This window comes from Cetorhinus maximus, chromosome 13 (assembly GCF_964194155.1).
Source record: "Cetorhinus maximus chromosome 13, sCetMax3.hap1.1, whole genome shotgun sequence".
NCBI lineage: Eukaryota > Metazoa > Chordata > Chondrichthyes > Lamniformes > Cetorhinidae > Cetorhinus > Cetorhinus maximus.
The window spans coordinates 107,274,562-107,297,374 of record NC_135891.1 but is presented as its reverse complement, the minus strand read 5'-3'; the positions used below and the strand labels follow the sequence as shown (position 1 = coordinate 107,297,374).

General features: G+C 40.2%; 1 protein-coding gene across 1 annotated transcript in view; it reads right to left on the bottom strand.

Moving 5' to 3' along the window:
• Positions 1–22,813, bottom strand: part of polrmt (polymerase (RNA) mitochondrial (DNA directed)) — a 125,781-nt gene that overhangs the window by 10,251 nt on the left and 92,717 nt on the right. The window contains exons 16-17 of the mRNA XM_078555949.1: positions 15,877–15,929; positions 3,493–3,591 (exon numbers count right to left, since the gene is read on the bottom strand). Coding sequence (XP_078412075.1) covers positions 3,493–3,591; positions 15,877–15,929 — 152 coding nt within the window. The remainder of the gene's footprint in view (positions 1–3,492; positions 3,592–15,876; positions 15,930–22,813) is intronic.

Here is a 22,813-nt window from a genome sequence, read left to right as displayed (position 1 = left end):
TGCATCAAGCTTTCCACATAGCTTGCAACTGTCTCCCCCAGGGCTCTAATTCTTGAATTAAACTTGAACCTTTGCATTGTTCTGAGGGCTTTGGTTGGTAATGGCCCTTCACCAGGTCCACTAATTCATCAAAATTTCTCAAGTCTGGGGCACTGGGTGCCATCAAACTCTGAATCAAGCCATAACTTTTATTCCCACATGTGCTTAAGAGGATCGCCTGCCTCTTCTCTTCCCCTGAAAACTCATTTGCTTGGAAAAAGAACAAGAGATGCTCAATATAGTGGGACCAATCGTCCGTTGCTGGATTGAAAGGATCAATTCTTCTGAATTGCAGTATGCTGTGAGGGAGTTACTTGGATGATTTGAACGGAACTGCTACTTGCAATTGCTGTGCGAGGTATAGTGTTGATTTAGTTTTTCCTTTTTGCTTCTGTTTAACTTATCCCATACTCTTCGCCAATTTGTTGGATCCTAGACACCCGTTTGTTGGTTCCTGTTCGCACGCTTGTTGTAAGGGGCAGCCGATTTGGTACTAATGATAGAGTTGAGTTGCAGATGCTTCATAGGTAGAAACTCTGTTTATTTACAAAGGCACTCAGCCAACTAAACATGTGCTTACACTTCAAACTCTATCTCTATACTCTGCTGCTATTAACTACTGACTACAGACTACTAATTAGAGGTAGCCTCCACTACTCTGCTATTGGGTACTAATATCATGTGATCTTCCATAATAACATTCTTCTTAAAGGTATAATACACGTCAGATTACCACAGCTAGGTTGCACACACTGTTGCTACCACTTTCCAGTCAAGTTTCAGTTTTAATAAAAACAAAAATACTGCATTCGATTTAAAAACATTAAAATAATACAAAATAATCCATCAGAAATAACTGTCCCTGCATGGACCAAACCACCAACACCACTCACCTATACGTACAAGCATAATCTCAATTTCCTCTTTTGGTTAATAAAATTTTTTGAAACCTTACACTAGTTTGTCATTGTATAAAGAGATGATTTGGTGATAGTATGAAATGATATGATGTGCAAGCACATGGATCTGACCTGGTCTAATATATTTAAAACCATATAAAGCTCTGATGTGCCTGCACTTGACTTTTATTCTCAGTGTTGATTTCTGGATATGCTGAAGGATAATGAGACCCTAAAAAGGTTGCACAAGAGGTCGACCAGGGTCAAACCAAGTCTTGCAGATCTTAGTTATGAGGCACAGGTCCAAGAGATAGGACCATTTACTTTGTAGAAATGCAGGGTTGGAGGGGATTGCAAAGTTTTTTTTCTAAATGGTTAAGAGAATGGGATACAGGTCATCTAAAATGGATAAAAAAATGAAGGAGGCCTATAAAATATGTGGGCAAAGGCTTAGGTTTGACATCAGGAAACATTTTTGCTTTCAGATGGCAATTACCCCGGGAACAATATGCAAAGCTATGTGCTCCGAATAGTCTTTTAGAAGGCAACTTAACAAGATTCTGCAAGTGGACATTTCCAATTTAAACGAGTAAATTTCGATTCAGTTGCGACTGCAACAAGTCATAGGTAGCTAGGAACTTCAAGAGTTTGCCTGATTGCCTTATAGAATGAGACATCTTTTTGTGAATTGTCCCAGGGTTTTTTTTTTCTCTATTTCTCTTTCTAGGGGTGGCTAGATGGTCTATGAGGTCGCACAATCAACTAGACAGAGTGGGCTTGATGGGCCTGATAGTATAGTCATATGAACCAATCTTCACTTCAATGTTGCAATGAAGTAAATTCTAATTGCCTGAAAACACTCTTAACTTCCACAATATAAGTGACTAATGTCATGGAACAAAAACACAAATATAATTCAGCTCTGTTCAGAAATGTAGCCACATACAAAGTAATTTTACTTTGTTGGAAGTTTAAACATGAGCCTTTCAAATTCTCAGCAATAACTTTTTGCCACTGGAAGTGCTGAGATATTATTCGGAGAACTTGGAAACTGTAATTATAGCATACATATTTCCAAATGATAACAGATAATTAAAAAAAGCAAATTACTTTCTAAAGTATTAAACAAGGCTGCATACAAACAGCCGACACAAGCTAATTGAGATGGTCTGGTGAAAAAAAATCTCATTGGTGCAGATTTGAATACATCATAAAATTGCTTCCAAGCGATCATCTTCCATTAAGGAATGATATGAACAGGTGTCAGCGGTTATTTTATAAAAGCGCTCTGGGAACAAGTTGGTTGGAAAAATTACATGTCAGAAAATAATTTTCAGTGTGCTCTCTGAGCTCAATACTGCGTGCCAGAATCTCAGTTTGAACATTAACAGGCTACAGAATCCTCCTGTTGATTGTGAAACAAATCTAATTTATTGCATATATTTATTTTGCTAGCAGGAACGGAAGAGAAAAGAGATACATTGGGGAAAAGCATAGCCACCATCATTCAAGTCATTTCTGACCCCTTGCTGCTGTCCAATCACCTATGACTTCACCCTCAATAAGGTTTTATAATATTTTATTTTTACAGAGATTTTTTTTTATCATTTTATGTAAGTTAAGACCTCCTGCATGTACAAAATTCTTCTGAGGGAACAGAATTGCTGCAAGTTCCTAAGTATTTTATATACCATGTCTGAATCGACCTCTGTTCAGGCTAATAATGGACCAAGTTTATTATAACATGGAACAAAGAAAGGATCCCAAATATTTAATAAGATGGTCCTTTTAACTATTTCCCCATGTAGCCACTATGGTCACCATTACTAATTTAGCAGCTTAATCAAAAATCTAGGTAGGCACCATAGAATTGGTGAAGCAATTATGTAACTGGATCAATTATATTTGTTTTAACATTTTGCTTGTTCTTGGCTAAAAACAAGAACAAAATTAAGTGTATAATATTACAGCAATAGGGGAGGTGGTGGCATAGTGGTATAGTCACTGGACTGGTGTTCCAGAGACCCAGGGTAATGCTCTGGAGACCCAGGTTCGAATGGTGAAATTTGAATTCAATAAAAATCTGGAATTAAAAGTCAGATGATGACCATGAAACCATTGCTGATTGTCATAAAACTCATCTGGTTCACTGATGTCCTTTTGGGAAGGATATCCGCCACCCTTATCTGGTCTGGCCTACATGTGACTCCAGACCCACCAGCAATGTGGTTGACTCTTAAATGCCCTCTGAACAAGGGCAGTTAGGGATGGGCAATAAATGCTGCCCTAGCCAGGAATGCCCACGTCCCGTGAATTATAGGAGATTTAGTAAAAAATGTATAGATTTTGAAAGTAAATTTAGGAACTCGAGGATCCAGAAGCACACAGAGTGATTTAAAAGCTACGTAAACAAAAATATGTACAGTTTAAATAAAGCACAACATCCTAAGGAAAAAATATGTTTTGCAAGTGAAGTTATAGCCATAAAATTATTTTTAAAAATTCTGTTGTGATGTGGTTCAAGTTGTATTCTAGCTATCAGTCAATAGCTTACCTATAGCAATTGAGTGCTGTTAGCATCATGTGAGTTGAATCAAGAGAATGAATGAAATTTGGTGCAAAAGCATTCTTCTGCTTGACTGTGTCAGGTCGTCTGCAGTAAACAGAAAATACAAGGTCAGATTTTTCTGGAGCGCCATCCAGTGGGTTTTGGAACATGCAGGTGAATCAATACTCAATATAATAGTGGTTTTATATTACACAAAGTACCAAACATTATAACTAATACAATTCAATGAGAATCTTACATCCATCCATAATATATTAAAATATATATGACCTTCCTATCTGCAACAAGCTTGCTTCCTGGTCGCATTTTTTGAATTTTTTTTAAATGAAAATATTTATAGTGGCGCATGTCAACTGTCAATATTCTTAAATAGCATAATTATGCTTTAACATTTGACAATGGTAAACCCATGTCAACATTCCACGGTCACACCACCATTGAGCCAAAAAACTTATTTTACCCTCAGTTTTAGCAAACCCCAGATACCTTGCCTAAGTGGTTCAAGCGTGGGGAGGTGAGACCAAAAAGTAATTTAGATGCTGTTAAGCCTTAGTAAGATACTGCCGAGCTCCAGGATCATCGCTTTATTGCTAAAGCAGATCTAAGCTCTGCAGTCCTGCCACATCCTATCATGAATGGTGGTGGGCAATTAAACAATTCACTGGAGGAGGAGGCTCCACAAATATCTGCATCCTCAATGATCGACATCAGTGCAAAAGATAAGGCTGAAGCATTTGCAACAATCTTCAACCAGAAGTGAAGAGTGGATGATCCATCTCACCCTCCTCTGGAGCTCCCCAGCATCACAGATACCAGTCTTCAGCCAATTCGATTCACTTCATCTGATATCAGGAAATGGCAGGTGAAGGCACTGGATACTGCAAAGGCTATGGCCCCCAACAATATTCTGGCAATAGTACTGAAGACTTATGTTCTAGAACTTGCGGCACCCCTAACCAAGTTGTACCAGTACAGCTACAACACTCCCACCGACCTGGCAATGTGGAAAATTGTCCAGGTATGTCCCATCCACAAAAAGCAGGACAAATCAAACCCAGCTAATTACCGCATCATCAGTCTACTCTCGATTATCAGTCACATGATGTAAGGGGTCATCAACAGTGCTATCAAGCGGCACTTGCTTAGAAATAACCTGCTTACTGATGCCCAGTTTGGATTCTGCCAGGATCGCTCATCTCCTGAACTCATTACAGCCTTGGTTCAAACATAGACAAAAGAGCTGAACCCCAGAGGTGAGATTAGAGTGACTGCCGTTGACATATAGGCTGCATTTGACCAAGTGTGGCACTAAGGAGCACTAGAAAAACTGGAGTCAATGAGAATCGGGGGAAAACTCTCCGCTGGTTGGAGTCATACCTCGCATAAAGGGAGATGGTTGTGGTTGTTGAAGGTCAATCATCTCAGTTCTAGGACATCACTGCAGGATTTCCTCAGGGTAATGTCCTTAGCCCAACCATTTTCAGCTGCTTCATCAATGACCTTCCTTCCATCATAAGGTCAGAAGTGGGGATGTTCGCTGATGATTGCACAATGTTCAGCACCATTCGCGACTCTTCCGATATAGAAGCAGTCCATGTCCAAATACAGCGAGCTCTAGACAATATCCAGGCTTGGGCTGACAAGTGTCAAGTAACATACATGCCACACAAGTGTCAGACAATGATCATCTCCAACAAGAGAGAATCTAACCATCGCCCCATGACATTCAATGGCATTACCATCACTGAATTCCCCACTATCTATATCCTGGGGGTAACCATTGACCAGAAACTGAACTGGACTAGCCATATAAATACTGTGGATACAAGAGTAGGTCAGAGGCTAGGAATCCTACGGCGAGTGACTCACCTCCTGACTCCCCAAAGCCTGTCTACCATCTACAAGGCACAAGTCAGGAGTGTGATGGAATACTCCCACTTACCTGGATGAGTGCAGCTCCAGCACTAAAGAAGCTCGACACCATCCAGGACAAAGCAGCCCACTTGATTGGCACCCCATCCACAAATATTTACTCCCTCCACCAGGCAGCAGTGTGTACCATCTACATGATGCACTGCAGGAACTCACCAAGGCTCCTTAGACAGCACCTTCCAAACCCATGACCACGGCCATCTAGAAGGACAAAGGCAGCTGATGCATGGGAACACCATCATTTGAAAGTTCCCTTTCAAGCCACACACCACCCTGACTTGGAAATATCACCACTCCTTCACTGTCACAAAATACCTGGAACTCCCTCCCTAACAGCACTGTGGGTGTATCTACTGCACATGGACTACTGCAGTTCAAGGTGGCAGCTCACCACCACCTTCTCAAGGGCAATTAGGGATGGTCAATAAATGCTGACCTGGCCAGCGAGGCCCAAATCCATGAATGAATAAAAAAAACCCCAAGACTGATCCCAGCCAAATACATCATCTCCCCAATACCATCAGATTAAATTCTGGAATGGTTCCTGCAGATTGGAAGGTGGCAAATATAATTATTAAAGGAAGGAGGGAGAGAGAAAACAGGGAACTACAGACCTGTTATCCTGACATTAGTGATAGGGAAAATGCTAGAATCTATTGTAAAGGATGTGATAACTGGACACTTAGAAGATAATAGGTTTGGGCAGGGTCAGCATGGGTTTATGAAAGGGAAAACATGATTGACAAACCTATTGAGGTTTTTCTGAGGATGTAACCAGCACAATAGATAAGGGGGAACCAATTGATGTGATGTTTTTGGATTTTCAGGCTTTTGGTAAGGTCCCACACAGGCGATTAGCAGAATTAGTGCACATGGGGGGCGTGGGGGGGGATGTGTGTGTGGGCGATGTGTGTGTGTAATATACTGGCATGGATTGAGAATTGGTTAACAAACAGAAAACAGAGTAGGAGTAAAAGATCATTCTCAGGTTGGCAGGCTGTGACTTGTAGGTAGCGTCTCCAGGATTAGCCTGGCGTCTCCAGGAATTGAAGAACAATCACCAGGCCGTTTAGCTCAGTGCGACCCTGGTGAAAATCATAGGGACACTAAAAAAACGATTTTTTTGTTATTTTCTTTGAACATTTGTCTTTACCAGTTATAAAAATATTGAAAATAGAGCGAAAAAAACCTGTTTGGCTGGCAGTCAAGCGTCATCCAATTGGGTAAGGAATCTTGTTGCTTTCCAATTAGCGTAGGAAGATAGCGCACCACAAGGATAGATGCGTTGCCTGACCAATTGCTGGAGTGTGGGGGCAAGTCAAGTGATGAAACCTCCAGGGATACTTTTGGTCACACTGGTAACCCTACTTGTGGGTATCACAAGGATCAGTGCTTGGGCCCCAGCTATACACAACCTATATCAATGATTTGGATGTGAGGGCTAAATGTAATATTTCCAAGTTTGCTGATGACTCAAAACTAGGTGGCAATGAGAGTTGTGTGGAGGATGTAAAGTGGCTTCAAGGGGGTTTAGGCAGGCTAAGTGATTGGACAAGAACATGACAGATGGAATATAATGTGTAAAAATGTATAGTTACCACTTTGGTAGGAAAAACAGAAATATAGATTCTTTCCTAAATGGTGAAATTGGAAAATGTTGATTCCAAAGGGACCTGGGAGTCCTTGTTCATAAGTCACTGAAAGTTAACATGCAGGTGTAGTAAGCAATTAGGAAGGCAAGTAGTATGTCGGTCTTTATTACAAGAGGATTTGAGTACAAAAGAAGTCTTGCTGCAATTGCATACAGCCTTGATGAGACCATACCTGGAGTACTGTGTACAGTGTTTTGGTCTCCTTACTTATGGAAGGATCTACTCGCGATAGAGGGAGTGCAACAAAGGTTCATCATACTGATTCCTTAGATGGCGGAATTGTCCTATGAGGAGAGATTGAGTAGACTAGGCCTGTATTCTCTAGAGTTTAGAAGAATGAGAGCTGATCTCATTGAAGCACAAAATTCTTACAGGGCTCGACAGGGTAGATGTAGAAGGGATGTTTCCTCTGGCTGGAGGGGTCTAGAACCAGGGTACACAGTCTCAGAATAAAAGATAGGCCATTTAGGACTGATATGAGGGGCAATATCTTCACTCAGAGGGTAGTGAATCTTTGGAATTGGGGAGACTCAATCATTGAACATATTGAAGGCAGAGATTAACAGATTTCTAGATATTAAAGATGTCAAAAGATAGTGTGGGAAAATGGCATTGAGAAAGATGATCAGCCAAAATCTAGCTGAATGGCAGAGCAAGTTCGAGGGGCTGAATGGCCTATTTCTGCTCCTTTTTCCTACGTTCCTACACCTGTACTTGTTCATTTTCAGATTTAAAAATTGTGAGTGATAATGATTAAATTAATACTTCAGTATAGAAAGTAGAAATGGCTTATGATAGTTTTCAGAGACCAGTGAAGTTATGGAATTTAATCTTCAAAGCTTTGGTTAAAATGTTATGACACTAATATTAACAACCACCTTTATTTTTAGAGAATCTTTAATGCAATACAAGGTGCTTCACAGAGTCATTATAAAACAAAATATGACACCAAGCCACATAAGAAGATATTAGGTCAGATAACAAAAAGCTTGGTCAGAGATAGGTTTTAAGGAATATCTTAAAGCAGGAAAGCAAGATAGAGAGGAGAAAAGGTGTAGTGAGGGAATATCAGAGTTTAGGTCCTAGGAACTAGGCGCGGCCACCAATAGTGGGGAACTCAAAAATTGGTGATGCTCAACAGGCCAGTATTTAATAAAAACAGAACTTAACTTATTCAGTTAACATTAATCAATAGTCCCAATAAAGTAGTGTGCATAACATGTCAAAACTGCCATATTTTTGTAAAAAGACACATTTTTAATGATTCACCAGGGTCAATATCATTTTATATATTTTTGTTGAAACTTTGCCGTCTTATTCGCATATCTAACAAGACTTTTTTGCTTCACCATTTTCAACTTATGCCAAATTAATTCAGAGGTACAATGATGCAGTAAGAGTGTGCTCTTCTGAGCTTAGGGAACACGTACTGAATGTTAAAACAAAATGTCAAAAGGATAAAAACAAAAACAAAAATATCTGGAAAAACTCAGCAAGTCTGGCAGCATTTGCGGAGAGGAACACAGTTAACGTTTCGAGTCCGAATGACCCTTCAACAGAACTAAGGAAAAACAGAAGAGGTGAAATATAAGCTGGTTTAAGGGGGTGGTGGGACATGTAGAGCCGGTGATAGGTGGAGATAACCAAAAGATGTCACAGACAAAAGGACAAAGAGGTGTTGAAGGTGGTGATGTTATCTAAGGAATGTGTTAATTAAGGGTAGAAAGCAGGACAAACGAGGTACAGATAGCCCTAGTGGGGGTGGGGGTGAAGGAATCGAAAAAGGCTAAAAGGTAGAGATAAAACAATGGATGGAAATACATTTAAAAATAATGGAAATAGGTGGGAAAAGAAAAATCTATATAAATTATTGGAAAAAAAAGGAGGGGATCAGAAAGGGGGTGGGGATGGAGGAGAGAGTTCATGATCTAAAATTGTTGAACTCAATATTCAGTCCGGAAGGCCGTAAAGTGCCTAGTCGGAAGATGAGGTGCTGTCCCTCCAGTTTGTGTTGAGCTTCACTGGAACAATGCAGCAGGCCAAGGACGGACATGTGGGCATAAGAGCAGGGTGGAGTGTTGAAATGGCAAGTGACAGGGAGGTCTAGGTAATACTTGCGGACAGACCGAAGGTGTTCTGCAAAGCGGTCACCCAGTCTGCGTTTAGTCTCTCCAATGTCGAGGAAACCGCATTGGGAGCAACGAATGCAGTAGACTAAATTGAGGGAAGTGCAAGTGAAATGCTGCTTCACTTGAAAGGAGTGTTTGGGCCCTTGGACGGTGAGGAGAGGGGAAGTGAAGGGGCAGGTGTTGCACCTTGTGCGGTTGCATGGGAAGGTGCCGGGGGAGGAGGTTGAGGTGTAGGGGGTGATGGTGGAGTGGACCAGGGTGTCCTGGAGGGAACGATCCCTGCGGAATGCCGCCAGGGGGGGTGAAGGGAAGATGGGTTTGGTGGTGGCATCATGCTGGAGTTGGCTGAAATGGTGGAGGATGATCCTTTGAATGCGGAGGCTGGTGGGGTGATAAGTGAGGACAAGGGGGACCCTATCATGTTTCTGGGAGGGAGAGGAAGGTGTGAGGGCAGATGCGCGGGAGATGGGCTGGACACGGTTGAGGGCCTTGTCAACCACCATGGTGGGAAACCTCAGTTAAGCAAGAAGGAAGACATGTCAGAGGAACTGTTTTTGAAGGTAGCATCATCAGAACAGATGCGATGGAGGCGGAGGAACTGAGAGAATGGGATGGAGTCCTTACAGGAAGCAGGGTGTGAGCAGCTGTAGTTGAGGTAGCTGTGGGAGTCGGTAGGCTTGTAATGGATATTGATGGACAGTCTATCACCAGAAATTGAGACAGAGAGGTCAAGGAAAGGAAGGGAAGTGTCAGAGATGGACCATGTGAAAATGATGGAGGGGTGGAAATTGGAAGCAAAATTAATAACTTTTTCCAGGTCCAGACGAGAGCATGAAGCAGCACCGAAGTAATCATTGATGTACCGGAGAAAGAGTTGTGGGAGGGGGCCGGAGTAGGACTGGAACAAGGAATGTTCCACATACCCCATAAAGAGCCAGGCATAGCTGGGGCCCATGCGGGTACCCATAGCCACACCTTTTATTTGGAGGAAGTGAGAGGAGTTTAAGGAGAAATTGTTCAGTGTGAGAACAAGTTCAGCCAGACGGACGAGAGTAGTGGTGGATGGGGATTGTTTGAGCCTTTGTTCAGGGAAGAAGCGGAGAGTCATCAGACCATCCCGGTGGGGGATGAAGGTGTAGAGGGATTGGACGTTCATGGTGAAGATTGGGGCCAGGGAACTGGAAATTGTTGATATGATGTAGGGTGTCAGAGGAATCACGGATGTAGGTGGGAAGGGACTGGACAAGGGGAAAGAGAATGGAGTCAAGATAGCAAGAAATGAGTTCCGTGGGGCAGGAACAGGCTGACACGATCGGTCTGCCGGGACAGTTCTGTTTGTGGATTTTGGGTAGGAGGTAGAAGCGGGCCATCCGAGGTTGGGAGACTATCAGGTTGGAAGCTGTGGAAGGAAGATCTCCAGAGGAAACGAGGTCAGAAACAGTCCTGGAAACAATGGCTTGATGTTCAGTGGTGGGGTCATGGTCCAGGGGCAGGTAGGAGGAAGTGTCTGCAAGTTGACGCTCAACCTCTGCGAGGTAGAGGTCAGTGCTCCAGACAACAACAGCACCTCCCTTGTCGGCGGGTTTGATGACAATGTCAGGGTTGGACCTGAGAGAACGGTGTGCAGCAAGTTCAGAGAGAGACACGTTAGAGTGGGTTAGAGGAGCAGAGAAATTGAGACGACTAATGTCACGCCGACAGTTCTCAATGAAAAGATGAAGAGAAGGTAAGAATTCAGAGGGAAGGGTCCAGGTGGAGGGAGAATATTGGAGGTGGGTAAAAGGATCCGTTGAACGGGGAGAGGACTCCTGCCCAAAGAAGTGAGCACGGAGACGAAGGCGGCAGAAGAAGGTTCAGCATCGTGCCGAGCCCAAAATTCATTGAGATGGGGGCGTAAGGGTATGAAACTAAGTCCTTTGCTGAGCACTGAACGTTGTCCCAACTTGTCCCACCCACCCCCTTAAACCAGCTTATATTTCACCTCTCTTCTATTTTTACTTAGTTCTGTTGAAGGGTCATTCAGACTTGAAACGTTAACTGTGTTCCTCTCCGCAGATGCTGCCAGACTTGCTGAGTTTTTCCAGGTATTTTTGTTTTTGTTTTGGATTTCCAGCATCTGCAGTTTTTTGTTTTTGTCAAAAGGATAAAACCCTCAGCCTGAAAAAAATAAACTGGACAAGATGTCCATACAAATGCACTAAAATAGGTAACCTGAGTCTTCATTACTCAGATGAAAGAGAATGAGAGGCAGCAAAGGTTGCAATCTGCAGGTGACAGTGCTCAGTATTGTGATATCAGGCTGATTCGCTGCTGCAAGGGATCAAAAACTGGAGCACAGGGTAAGGGCATAGAGGATCAAAGAACTGGGATGAAGTCAAGGTAGATGTGAAAGAACAAGAAAGAAATCACAGTGAACACATGGAACAAGACCGGCAAGTTAAAAAAAAATGAGCGCACTACAAATAAAAGCTTTTCCCACATTAATGTAAGCCATTTTAAAAACACATATCATAGTAATATAGAAAAGATCACACTATAAATTGAGTATTTAACCATTTGAAGTTCACACTGCCAACCTGTTCAATTACAGTGGAACTGATTTATAACCATTAGAATGAAAGGCAAAAAACATCTGTCATTATCATAACGAAATTACTCGTTTCAATGTTATTCATTAATTCAGCAACTTTAACAAGACCTGCCAACATTCCTTTTCTCTGCGCCCAGGTTTTAAGTTAGACTTACATACGTGAAAAACAGTGTTAGAAAGTCTTATCATATACCACATCATTGAAAAGCCAGCAGTTTCTGATTTGTTTGCTCAAATGATTCGCTAAATTCATTATTTTTCCACTTTTATCATCGTCTTAACTTTTATCATCAATATGGGCCAACAACTCTCAAGGTATTTCTTGGTGTAGTGAACACAAGGTGAAAGAATTAAGAAATCAAAGTGTCAAAATTAAGAACTTTGAACACATTTATGGTCATCCAAATGGCTTTTGCTAAGATCAGTGTTCATTCAGTGTCAGTATTATTCAGATTGCCATATAGTTTTAAAATATAACGCTGAACAATTTGATACACACACTAAAAGTGCCATTCCATCAGGTGAACAAGGAGGATGCAACATAAAAATCTCATAAATGCATTTGTGATGGGCAACTGTGAGAAGTCAACCATCAGGTGAAAATGAGCAAAGGGTTTAACCCCACAAAATCACTGCTTAAAAACAAAAAATGATATTAGATTCGCATTGAAGTTCATAATATTTCATGTGGAATTGTCACAGTATCAGATTACTGAAGATGAAATCAAATTCAGTCAGTCAATAACTCAAGAGTCTTTATCATGATGATAAAGCCACGAAAACTGCTTTGTGGATTCAGACAAAATACAGTTTATTCTGGTTAAAATAAGCCAATGTCTGTGCAAATTGGTATTAAATAGAATCAATCTAAATCAGTACACTGTCATGAAGCATAAGGATTTTGAAATCTCTCAAGCCTCAGATCATACAGGGTAGCATCTAAAGTCATCTCTAGGTTTATTCTCACTGTTGAAGATAAATTACGTGGTGCCTGAGAAATAGCAAAAAAATGACATAACCCCCAACTTGCCTTTAGGAGTAGATCTTTACTATTCTACTGCTGTTAATGTATTACAAAATCTTTCAACAAGATATTCTGTGGAATTCTACTGTAAATTGTTCTAAAATAAAATTAGGCTGATCCCGTTCATAGAATTACCTAGCACGAAAAGAGGCAAAGTAGCCCATGGAGTCTATGCTGGCTTTTTCAAAGAGCAATCTAGTTAATAAAACCACCTGCTCTTTCTCTCATGCCTGTAATTTTTTTCTCCTTCAAGTACTTATCCAATTCCCTTTTGAAGGCTACTATTGAATTTATATCCATTACCCCATCAGGGAGTGTATTAAAATCCTGACCATTTGTTAGTAAAAAAGCTTTTCCTCATATTGCCTCTGGTTATTTTGCCAATTACTTTGAATCTGTGCTGCCTGGTTATTGACCCTAAAGCCAGTGGAAAAAGTTGTTCTTTATTTATTCTATCTGAAATCTTCATGGATTTGATTACCTCTACCAAATCTCTTCTTAGCCTTTTCTGCTCCTAGGACATAACCACCAGCTTCTACACTTCTTAAATACAGAACAAACTGAACCATACCGTACCAGCAGAGATGTCTAATGTGAACGCTGTGTTACATGAGTACCTATTATAGCATACCTTCAATCCATTTCAATCCTTAAATTTTATTCTTTTCCCCCCTCTGGAATTGCTATCTTTCCAATTTCTAAATTGACCTTAGTTTGTTCTATTGCTGCCCTACACCAATGGAGCAATTTCACTAAGGTTGCAGTCATGTTCTCTCCACTAATCTCAAAATAAGTAGTTACAGTACCTATTTGTAGCCAGCAGAATCTTATTTGTACTGTTTGACTACAATTTTGACTCAAGGCCAGGAGATAGTCTGTGACTACACAATTCCATGCATGTACAAGGCTCTCAGTCAATAAATTTTAAGTACTTTGAGATAGCAGATGGGAGAAGCCATTTTCTCGCATTTAAACATGCTCTACATAAGTATCCAAGATGCTCAGGAGAAACCCTGAACATTTTCTAGACTAGGCTTGATGCCACTGTCTCAAGGTGGAAATGACTCGACGGTCCCTCACTGCTCTCCTTTGAAGACAGAGCAAAAACCAATATGCAGCTATACAAAAGTGGCAGTTTGACATATAAAAAAAAGCACTGGCATGGGTCTGAAGTAGTTTTGCTTGTACTAACACTGCAATTTTACCATAAATATAGCCTGAATTCACAGTCAGCCACAACTAACTTTGGATGAATATGAGGATCGAGGAAGCAACCTTGCTCTGCTTTGTTTGATGATCAGTTCAGATCTCAACACAAAACAGTTTCACACCAATGATATACTGAACTGCGAATGCACAGTGAATGGTGAACAGTAAACCTGGCATCGAATGCAGGAATCACCATGATAGGAGCTGATGGGAAATGGAAGGTTCAATGAACACCACTGGCAGTTTTGATTTAAAAAAAACTAAATACAGTGGCGTGAATTTTTCAGTTACATATAACAAAGATCCTATAAACTCACATTGTGATTAGCAATTTGTAGTCAATTAAGGGCTTTTTTGTGTTTTTACTGCCAGTAGACAGAATTTTTTCCCCACCAGCCTGAGTTAGATTGAAAGTCAAGTTTGAGGTAAAAGTAGCATGTGAAATCACTGTTTCACTTGCTTAACTGGGAGGCAGGGAGCAGCCAAACCAGAGACATTGACCACAGAATGACATGCGGATACAGCAAATGCCTTAAACTTCTTGATTCTCACTTCTGTCTTCTGTCACAGAAATAACAATAGTAATAAGTTAGAACAATTACTCAAGTTTAACCTTGTGCTGTCAAATTGTGTCATTTTTATAGATGACTTTGTTGAAAATTCAAAATGTATGAGAACATTAAGCTACAGCAATCTAAAAAGATGTCACATTGCTAAAATGATATAACTTTGCTGTTAAGGCTACAGGACAGCATGGGTAGTCACTGGAGGAGATGCTCGCAGAATTTGAATGATAAAGAATGACTTTGGCAGAGTATAGCTTATTATTCTGATATAATTCTCTTACAGCCAAAATGATTTAAAATTTGACCAGAAGCAAGGAAGGCCTCAATTCAAAATGGCGACTGAAAAAGACAAAGGTTTGAAGCTTCAATTCACTGCCACACTGCAATGTTCTATCATACATACAATGTGGTGCGAGCTACAAGCATGTAGTGATCCAAGCTATGTTAACCTTTTTCAGCTAAGGTTTGTTCAGGATTTTGTTGAAGGTCATATGAAAAGGACAAAACACAAATTTGTGGAAGATAAATCAACATTTTACTAACTAACATATCAGATGTTATTAGTTTAAAATATTAAAATTGCTCAATGTGTTAATTCCTTTAAATGTCATGGTTAATAACCTTCCTCTTTAACTGAACTCTGACCTAATATCGTTTTATGTGGTTCGGTGTCGTACTTTGTTTGTAATGTTCCTGTGAAGCTTCTTGGCATGTTTTATTACATTAAAGGCACTATATAAGTTATTGTTGTTGTTGTTAGAGGACAGTTGGCAGTATTATCTATATAAGTCTATTGGAATTAACTAGGTAAAAGTCCTTGGAATGAAGGCCGACATGTTACACAATTATGATGACATCCAGTATATGAGCTAAGGGGCAAACTGAAAATTATATACATTGCTACATTATAGGTCATTTGTTAACAAATTAAATAATTGATTTTGAATGTACAGATTCCCCCTTTGGCTTGTATTATTGCAAAACACTGACATGCTCAGCAAAATGAATAGGCAATTGTTTTATTTGTCTACTATACTAAAAACTTTGACTCCTATTTCTAAAAGAGATAAAAATATAAATAATTTAATTTCAGCTCATCTATAGTTAGCAGTACTAACTGCTGCAATGTTTGCACAGGTTAAAAGCAGTGTAATTTAGTATGCTATGAAATCAGTCTTAATTTCCGACTTAAGCTTAGCTAAACATAAGATCTCTAATTTTTACAACTACTGTACATCGACTTTAACAAAAGTTGTGAAATACTTACTGAGTTGCATCATGACTTATTTGCAATTTCAAATTCTGAAGATTACTTCTAAGCTGTAAAAGAATCATTCAATACAGTTTCACTATAATTTTTTTAACAAAATATACAATGATAATTTCTAGATTATGTAACAATTACACTGTATTTACTGGAATTTCAATGTTTTATATATTCCATTTACATATGTTTGCATTTAAAATACTGTCAAAAGACTGTGTTTAATGCATACATTAAATTACATACATTATCTCTCCTTTATTGACAATGATATACTTACACTTGATTGTCAAAATATCTTATCACTTCACAATACAGTAGCAAAAATTTACAAAGGTTGGTCGGCATTGGTATAGTCATTCCGAATATCTAGGCAAGTTTTTATATTTATTCTAACCTATTCCACTTAATAGCAGTCACCTTCAAGAGAGTGTATTTATAATCAGTCATATTCTTAAAATAGATGTTCTTAAATTTCAAATGTAAATAAAGGTTTTCTTTTAAAACAGGTCATCAGTTGATTTCATATCAAATTCTGATGTCAATGTCAAAACAGTGCAGTCCTGACGTATTTTGTTGCGCTCTTCGGTGACTAAGAATAATGTTCAAGTAGCAATTAATCACTGTATAACCCAACCTATTTGGCCACATTTTCGTAGCAATATTGCATAGGTTTTCATGCTTATATAATAGAATTCATGCACAGTAAAGCACTTTTTTCTCCTCCAAGTGATCAATAGCCATGAAAAGTGAGATTTTCAGTCATACAGAAAAATTCAATTTCAAAAAATACATTTTTATTCCATTGCTTTGGGTTAAAATTCTAAAATAAGGAATACTTTTTAATTGCATGTTGAGACAACCATTCTTTTACTCTCTTTTCATCTAATCCTCAAAATAAAACTAAGCTCTACAATTTACATAGATCTCAAAAGGTTCAGCATCACAGCTCTATTTCTGTTTGCCTAAATGAAAACATTTGCTTTCTATGAAGTATATAGTTACAGGAATGTGCAACATTCAACTACCATGTCTGGGCTACAGCATTTCAAAACTAATCCCAATGCCCTGGTCCCTCTATGCAGCTCTCTGTCACCCTCTGCTTCAAATGGTTAATAATGGTGAGCTGCTCAGCACCTTCTTAAAATACCATCTCTAAGAAATTCTTGTCCAAGTACTTTCTGCAGGCAGGGATTTCCTGTAAATAGCAGGTTTTAAAAGTGTTTTTGACTAGCTGTATCACTACAATAAGGTGACTGAACATGAATGTTCTTGAATACATTTCACAACAGCATGTGAAATACTGGATTTAAACTGCAATGCAGGATTAAGACCTCCAGAAAATATCAGTGTAAATGACTTGAACCTGTGCAGTGAACTGAGATGCTAACTTCCTGTCAACAGAAGAAGCTTGAATAATTATGCAATGTAGTGATGGATTAATGCCAGAGGCCTAGCTTCAGACATCAGAACACAAGCTGAAACCTTGCAAAATGACCCAGCTATGAATTTTACAACACTGTTAGATCCTGGGTTATTTTATTCACCAAGCATCCCAGCACTAATTTGGAATTTCAAAAATGTGAAATCGTATACCTGCAAAATAAGTTGCTTCCTGAGACATCCAAATAACTTGCATGGTAGAACATACAAGAGACACTATGAAACCATGGACACTTGTAAATTACTACTACGGGCAGCCTTCAATACACCTAGCCTTTTATGATTTAAAACAGGGAGACAGAGAATTGAAAAGCAGATGAATTTGAAACTTTCAGGGGTTCAGGGTAACTGCAGCATCCCATTGCAGCTTGATTCCTTTCTGCTACCAAATTTACTTGGGCACATCACTTTCATGAAGTCAGCATATCCAGGTTAGTGCATTTTGTTTAAGAAATGGCTTTTGTCACCTGGGAAGCTCTATCTAGAATCCTTAGTGGCAAAAGAACTGTTCCATCTCTAAGATGAATGCTGCTTTGGATGCTGGTTAAAGAACACCCCATCAAGACCAATGGCTGCAGGGCAGCGAGTATCGGTGGCAGTGTGTTCGTCACTGACTCCTCAGATGGCAGGAGGTGAAATTCCACAAACTGAAAAATCCTGGCCTATGTCTCTCCCAACTATTAGTCAGTTCACTGCAAAACCAGAATATTTCAGTTTCACTGCTATACATAGCTTAACTGGTTGTGTTTTCCCTCCTCGCCCATTCTAAGACTTGCCTTTGTAAGCTTCAATATAATGGCCCAATCTGCCATCACAATCCTTCCTTTTATTGTCCTTCTTTAATGCTGGTAAGTAGAACTTAAAATGCAGTTTATTACTGATGTTGGAGCCTGATCCAACTGAGAGGAGTCTGAAATGAAACAGGAATTTAGACTGCAAAACTCTGAAGTGAACAGACCTAAATTCTGGTGTGTGAGACAGGATTCATGATATTGTTGCAGCTGAATGGGTGCTGATCATAATTTTAGCTGGCTCGTCAAGATTACTGGCAAAATTTTTTTTTTACAGTCCACATAATGACCATTCTGAAAATAAGGACACCAATCAAAAAGGACAGTTGATGTCAGTCCCTAAGGTGCCTGCAAATTATAGGTTTCACTGCACTGATAACACCTATGCAGCTTCCAGTGCTCATAGCATTACATTACTGATGATAAACCAACCAAGGTTGTAATTGTTGACAATTGTGAGCTGTGCTCTGTTCAAGGGCCACTTGCCCAGGTATGGCTCTTGAGCAAGTAACTGCTGAGGACTGTATCTATAAAAAATCAATATGTTTAAACCCTTTTCATATTTTAGCAATTATAAATATCACTTACAGTGGCCCGCAAACAATAACAGTACAATTGGAATGTTAAATGTCAACGATCATTCCACTCAAAAAAAAATCACATATTAGACTTGCAATTTACCACAAACTATTTGGACTGAATTTCCCCCCGTCAGGGGTGGAAGTTGATGGGCGGGTGCGTGCGGGTGTGCTCCCGATCGGCGCCCCCGATCGGAGGGGCGGCGCCATTTTACGTGGGCGGGCCAATTAAGGCCCGCCCAGCGTGACATCCGCACGGAAGTGCTATGCGGGCGGGGGGCATTCCTAAAATCGAGAGTGTGCTCTTTCGCGCATGCGCATGCTAAGTGCAGCCTCAGGGAGTTTGGCTTTAAATGTAAAAAAGCTCAAAATCGAAAAATAAAATTTCCCTAACATATCCCCTCATGTGGCAAAGTCACATGAGTTGGGACATGTTAATAATTTCCAAAAAAACTTTATCAAAATTTTTAAAACCCTACATGAAACCTCATCCCGCCCGTGGATGAGGTTTCATGTTTTTTCTAGTTCCCGCCAGGGCTCCCGGCCTGCCCGACAACCTTAAGATTGGACGGGCAGGTCCACTAATTACTTTAACTGATCTGTCAATGGCCTCAATTGGCCATTGACAGGTGGGCGGGTGCGCAGCTGATTTTGCTGCGCCCCCCGCCTTCCTGAAAATTTAAATGGGTCGCGGTGACATCGGGAGTTCCACCCGACGTCACTGTGCATCATTTTACGCGTCGGCGAGCGGGCCTGAAAGTTAGAGTCTGTTTTACCAATTTGTTCATGCCACTCTGATTTGATAAGTATCCAGGCGTTTATATAGAGTATTTAAAATCAGCATGGTGGAAAAACACATTGAAACAACCCTGACATTCTTGTTTCTTGACAAAGGGAATAGCTTACAAAATTGGCTCAGATTTCGTGAAGGAATAATGCAAGGTTAACAATGCTCACTGTTATAAGGGAGAACATCTGACAGCAACTTCTGGAGTTCACACATATGCAGTTAAATGTGCTAATCCAGAAGTTGCTGCCAGATACCCTGTTTGTCTATAGATGCACCATAACAGTCGCACTGAAATCACTGTAATATTGTGAACCTGGGGTACCTGCCAACTAATTCCCTACTAAAGACATCAGGAAAAGATGGGCCTGGTCTATCCAGTGTGAATTTTTAAAGGCTTAGTAAGTAGTAATTAGAGTCCTCGAGCCTTGTATGGCACAGAAGGAGGCCATTTGGCCAATCTACTCTATGCCAGCTCTCCATGCAGCAATCATCAGCTCCATTCCGCCGATCTATCCATGTAGCCAAACAACTGCTCTGGCATTAAAATCTTAATTCTGTAAGCACAGAGTCGCATTGCGTCAGAAGTTAACTAGTAGTGGAAATTTTTTAAAAATGTTTTGTCTATCTCTTTTGTGTCTCTTTCTTAATTCCACCTGTCTTTTCCAATCTTTATTTTGTTTTCTGTACATGATTTAAATCCAACTGATACTCCATGGTTTAGATTCTGCATGTCTCAGTAGGAGTCTTCAATCTGATTTGCTGAAGATAAGGAGAGATTCCCTTTATAGAGGGGCGCTGTGCTGGATCAGATGCCAGATTAGAGGAAAACTACACTGAGAAGCCTGCAAAAAATGTAGAGGCAGCCTTCAGTGAGGTGAACAGTGATTGCTGTTCCTTCACTGTTGAGAGAAAAATATGTGTCAGTATGACAATTGACTAGAGCCATAATAGGGTCAGAGAGGGTTTTGCACGAGGCATAAGACTTCTCTGTACATATTAACAACTTACAATGTAAAACAGGTGGGAGAGCTTAGTACAAAGCAATATGTTTCAGACAATGATTTTAATTTTTCTGTTTATATTTTGCTACACAATACTGTGGTTTTTCTGAACGTGGCTTCTATATACAAGCATTAAATGACTATCTCATGGATGCAGCAGGATGAAATATACACGTACATCTGCTCTCAGATATTGATTGATTATGTTATCTCCAGTATTGTGAAAGCTAGATTGGTGACTGCTTTTCCATTCAAATTATTCTCAGCACTTGTCCTTGTGGACTCACTACATCCCCATCCTTTACATTTGTGTGTCCTTGAAAGCTAGTCAGCATTCATTAAGTTGCCTAGGTAACAGGATGCAGGTTAGATAGAACTAAATTGCATGCAATTTTTGGATGTTTAAAACACATAATCAAGGTAAGAGCAAGGAAAGCTAACCACATATCTATCATCTTAGCTTTTACAAACATGAAAATCGATGCATCAAAATAAATTCCAGATGATGCTGCTGTATGAAAATTTGGTATTTTGATCAATCTTAGCAGTTCCAACCAAACTGACAACATATCAACGAATGACTGAGCAAACTATCAGGATGAATAGTGGAGGCTAAATCTTAAGCAGGATATGACTGGGGGTGGCAGCAAAACTAGGTTTTCTTTTTGAGTGATGAGTGGGCTGAATGTCCACTCTTACTTGCATTCATCTTACGATTCCACAGATATTGAGTACTTTATCTAAGCAAGCCAAGGTTTCATTTTTTGTGAGTGTCTAGGCAGTGAGTGTTAGTAGGCTATATCATCACAGGGGAATATCACAGCCAGATCAGCATCAGTCCTCATTTAAGATGCTCAAAAAAACTATTATTATAATCAGGGGTGGAAATATTGGCCAATTTTCCTCTTCCTAAACCAGGCTTATTATAGGCCCTGCTCTTATACTGTCCGAGATCATTCAACTCTTCAAAGACCAAGAAATGAGCCTGGGCTTGTCTAATCTATATGAATCAGAAATATACTGTTGTTATAAACTGAACCATACATACCAGACAAACCCAGGTTCTAGGAAGATGGTTGTTGGAGGCTAATCATTTTAGCCCCAAGACATCATTGCAGGAGTTCCTTGGGTATTGTTTAAGGCCCAACCATCTTCAATTGCTTCATATATGACCTTCCTTCTGTCATAAGGCCAGATAATTGCAGTGTGTTCAGTACCATTTGCAACTCGTCAGATACTGAAGGAGTCCATACCCGCATGCAACATTCAGGCTTGGACAGATAAGTGGCTAGTAACATTCACGCTACACATGTGCCAGGCAATGCCCATTCATCACCAAGAGAGAATCTAACCACCTTCCCATGACATTAAATGGCATTACCATAACTAAACTCCATCATCACTATCCTGGGACTAATCATTGATCTGAAACTTAACTGGACCAGCAGAAAAATACTGTGGCCACACGAGCAGGTCCAGAGGCTGAGAATTCTGCAGGGAGTAACTTACCTCCTGACTCTCCAAAGCCTGTCCATCATCTACAAGGTATAAGTCGGGAGTGTGCTGGAATACTCTGCACTTGCCTCGATGAGTGCAGCTCCAACAAAACTCAGGAAGTTCAACACCATCCAAGATAAAGCAGCCCACTTGATTGGTATCCAATCCACTATTCATTCCCCTCCAGCACCAGTACACTGTGACAGCGGTGTGTATCATCTACAAGATGCACTGCCCTAACTCTCCAAGGCTTCCTCAACAGCACCTTCTAAAGCTATCACCTCTATCACCTAGAGGAACAAGAACAGCAGAGCTTTGGAAACACCACCATCTGCTCTCCCCTTTAAGTCACACACCATACTGACTTGGAACTTTGTGATTCCTTCACTGTCATTAAGAGTTTTCCCTTCCTAACAGCACTTTGGGTGCACCAACACCACATGGACTGCAGCGGTTCAAGAATGTGGCTCACCACCACCAGTGCAGGACAATTCAGGATGGGCAATAAATGGTGGCTCTGCCAGTGACACATGACAAAAAACAATACAAAACAAGCAGCATCTTTTAAAAAAAAGTTTCCATTTTCCTCTTATAAAGGACAAAAAGTCCTGAGCAACTACAATTAGAATCTAACTGACCTCAGAATATCCCTTCTGACAGCATTTCTCCAAGGAACAGTTCAGCATCTGGAGAACCAAATTTCTCTCCTCTGAACTTGTTAAAACTGCAGCCTCAAAAGAACACTGCAAGGTACACATAGTTCCACTTAGCACCTCCTTGGCATTTCTTCAAGGTAATCCCTTTAAATCTACTGGGAAAAGTCTTTGGAGGCATAACATT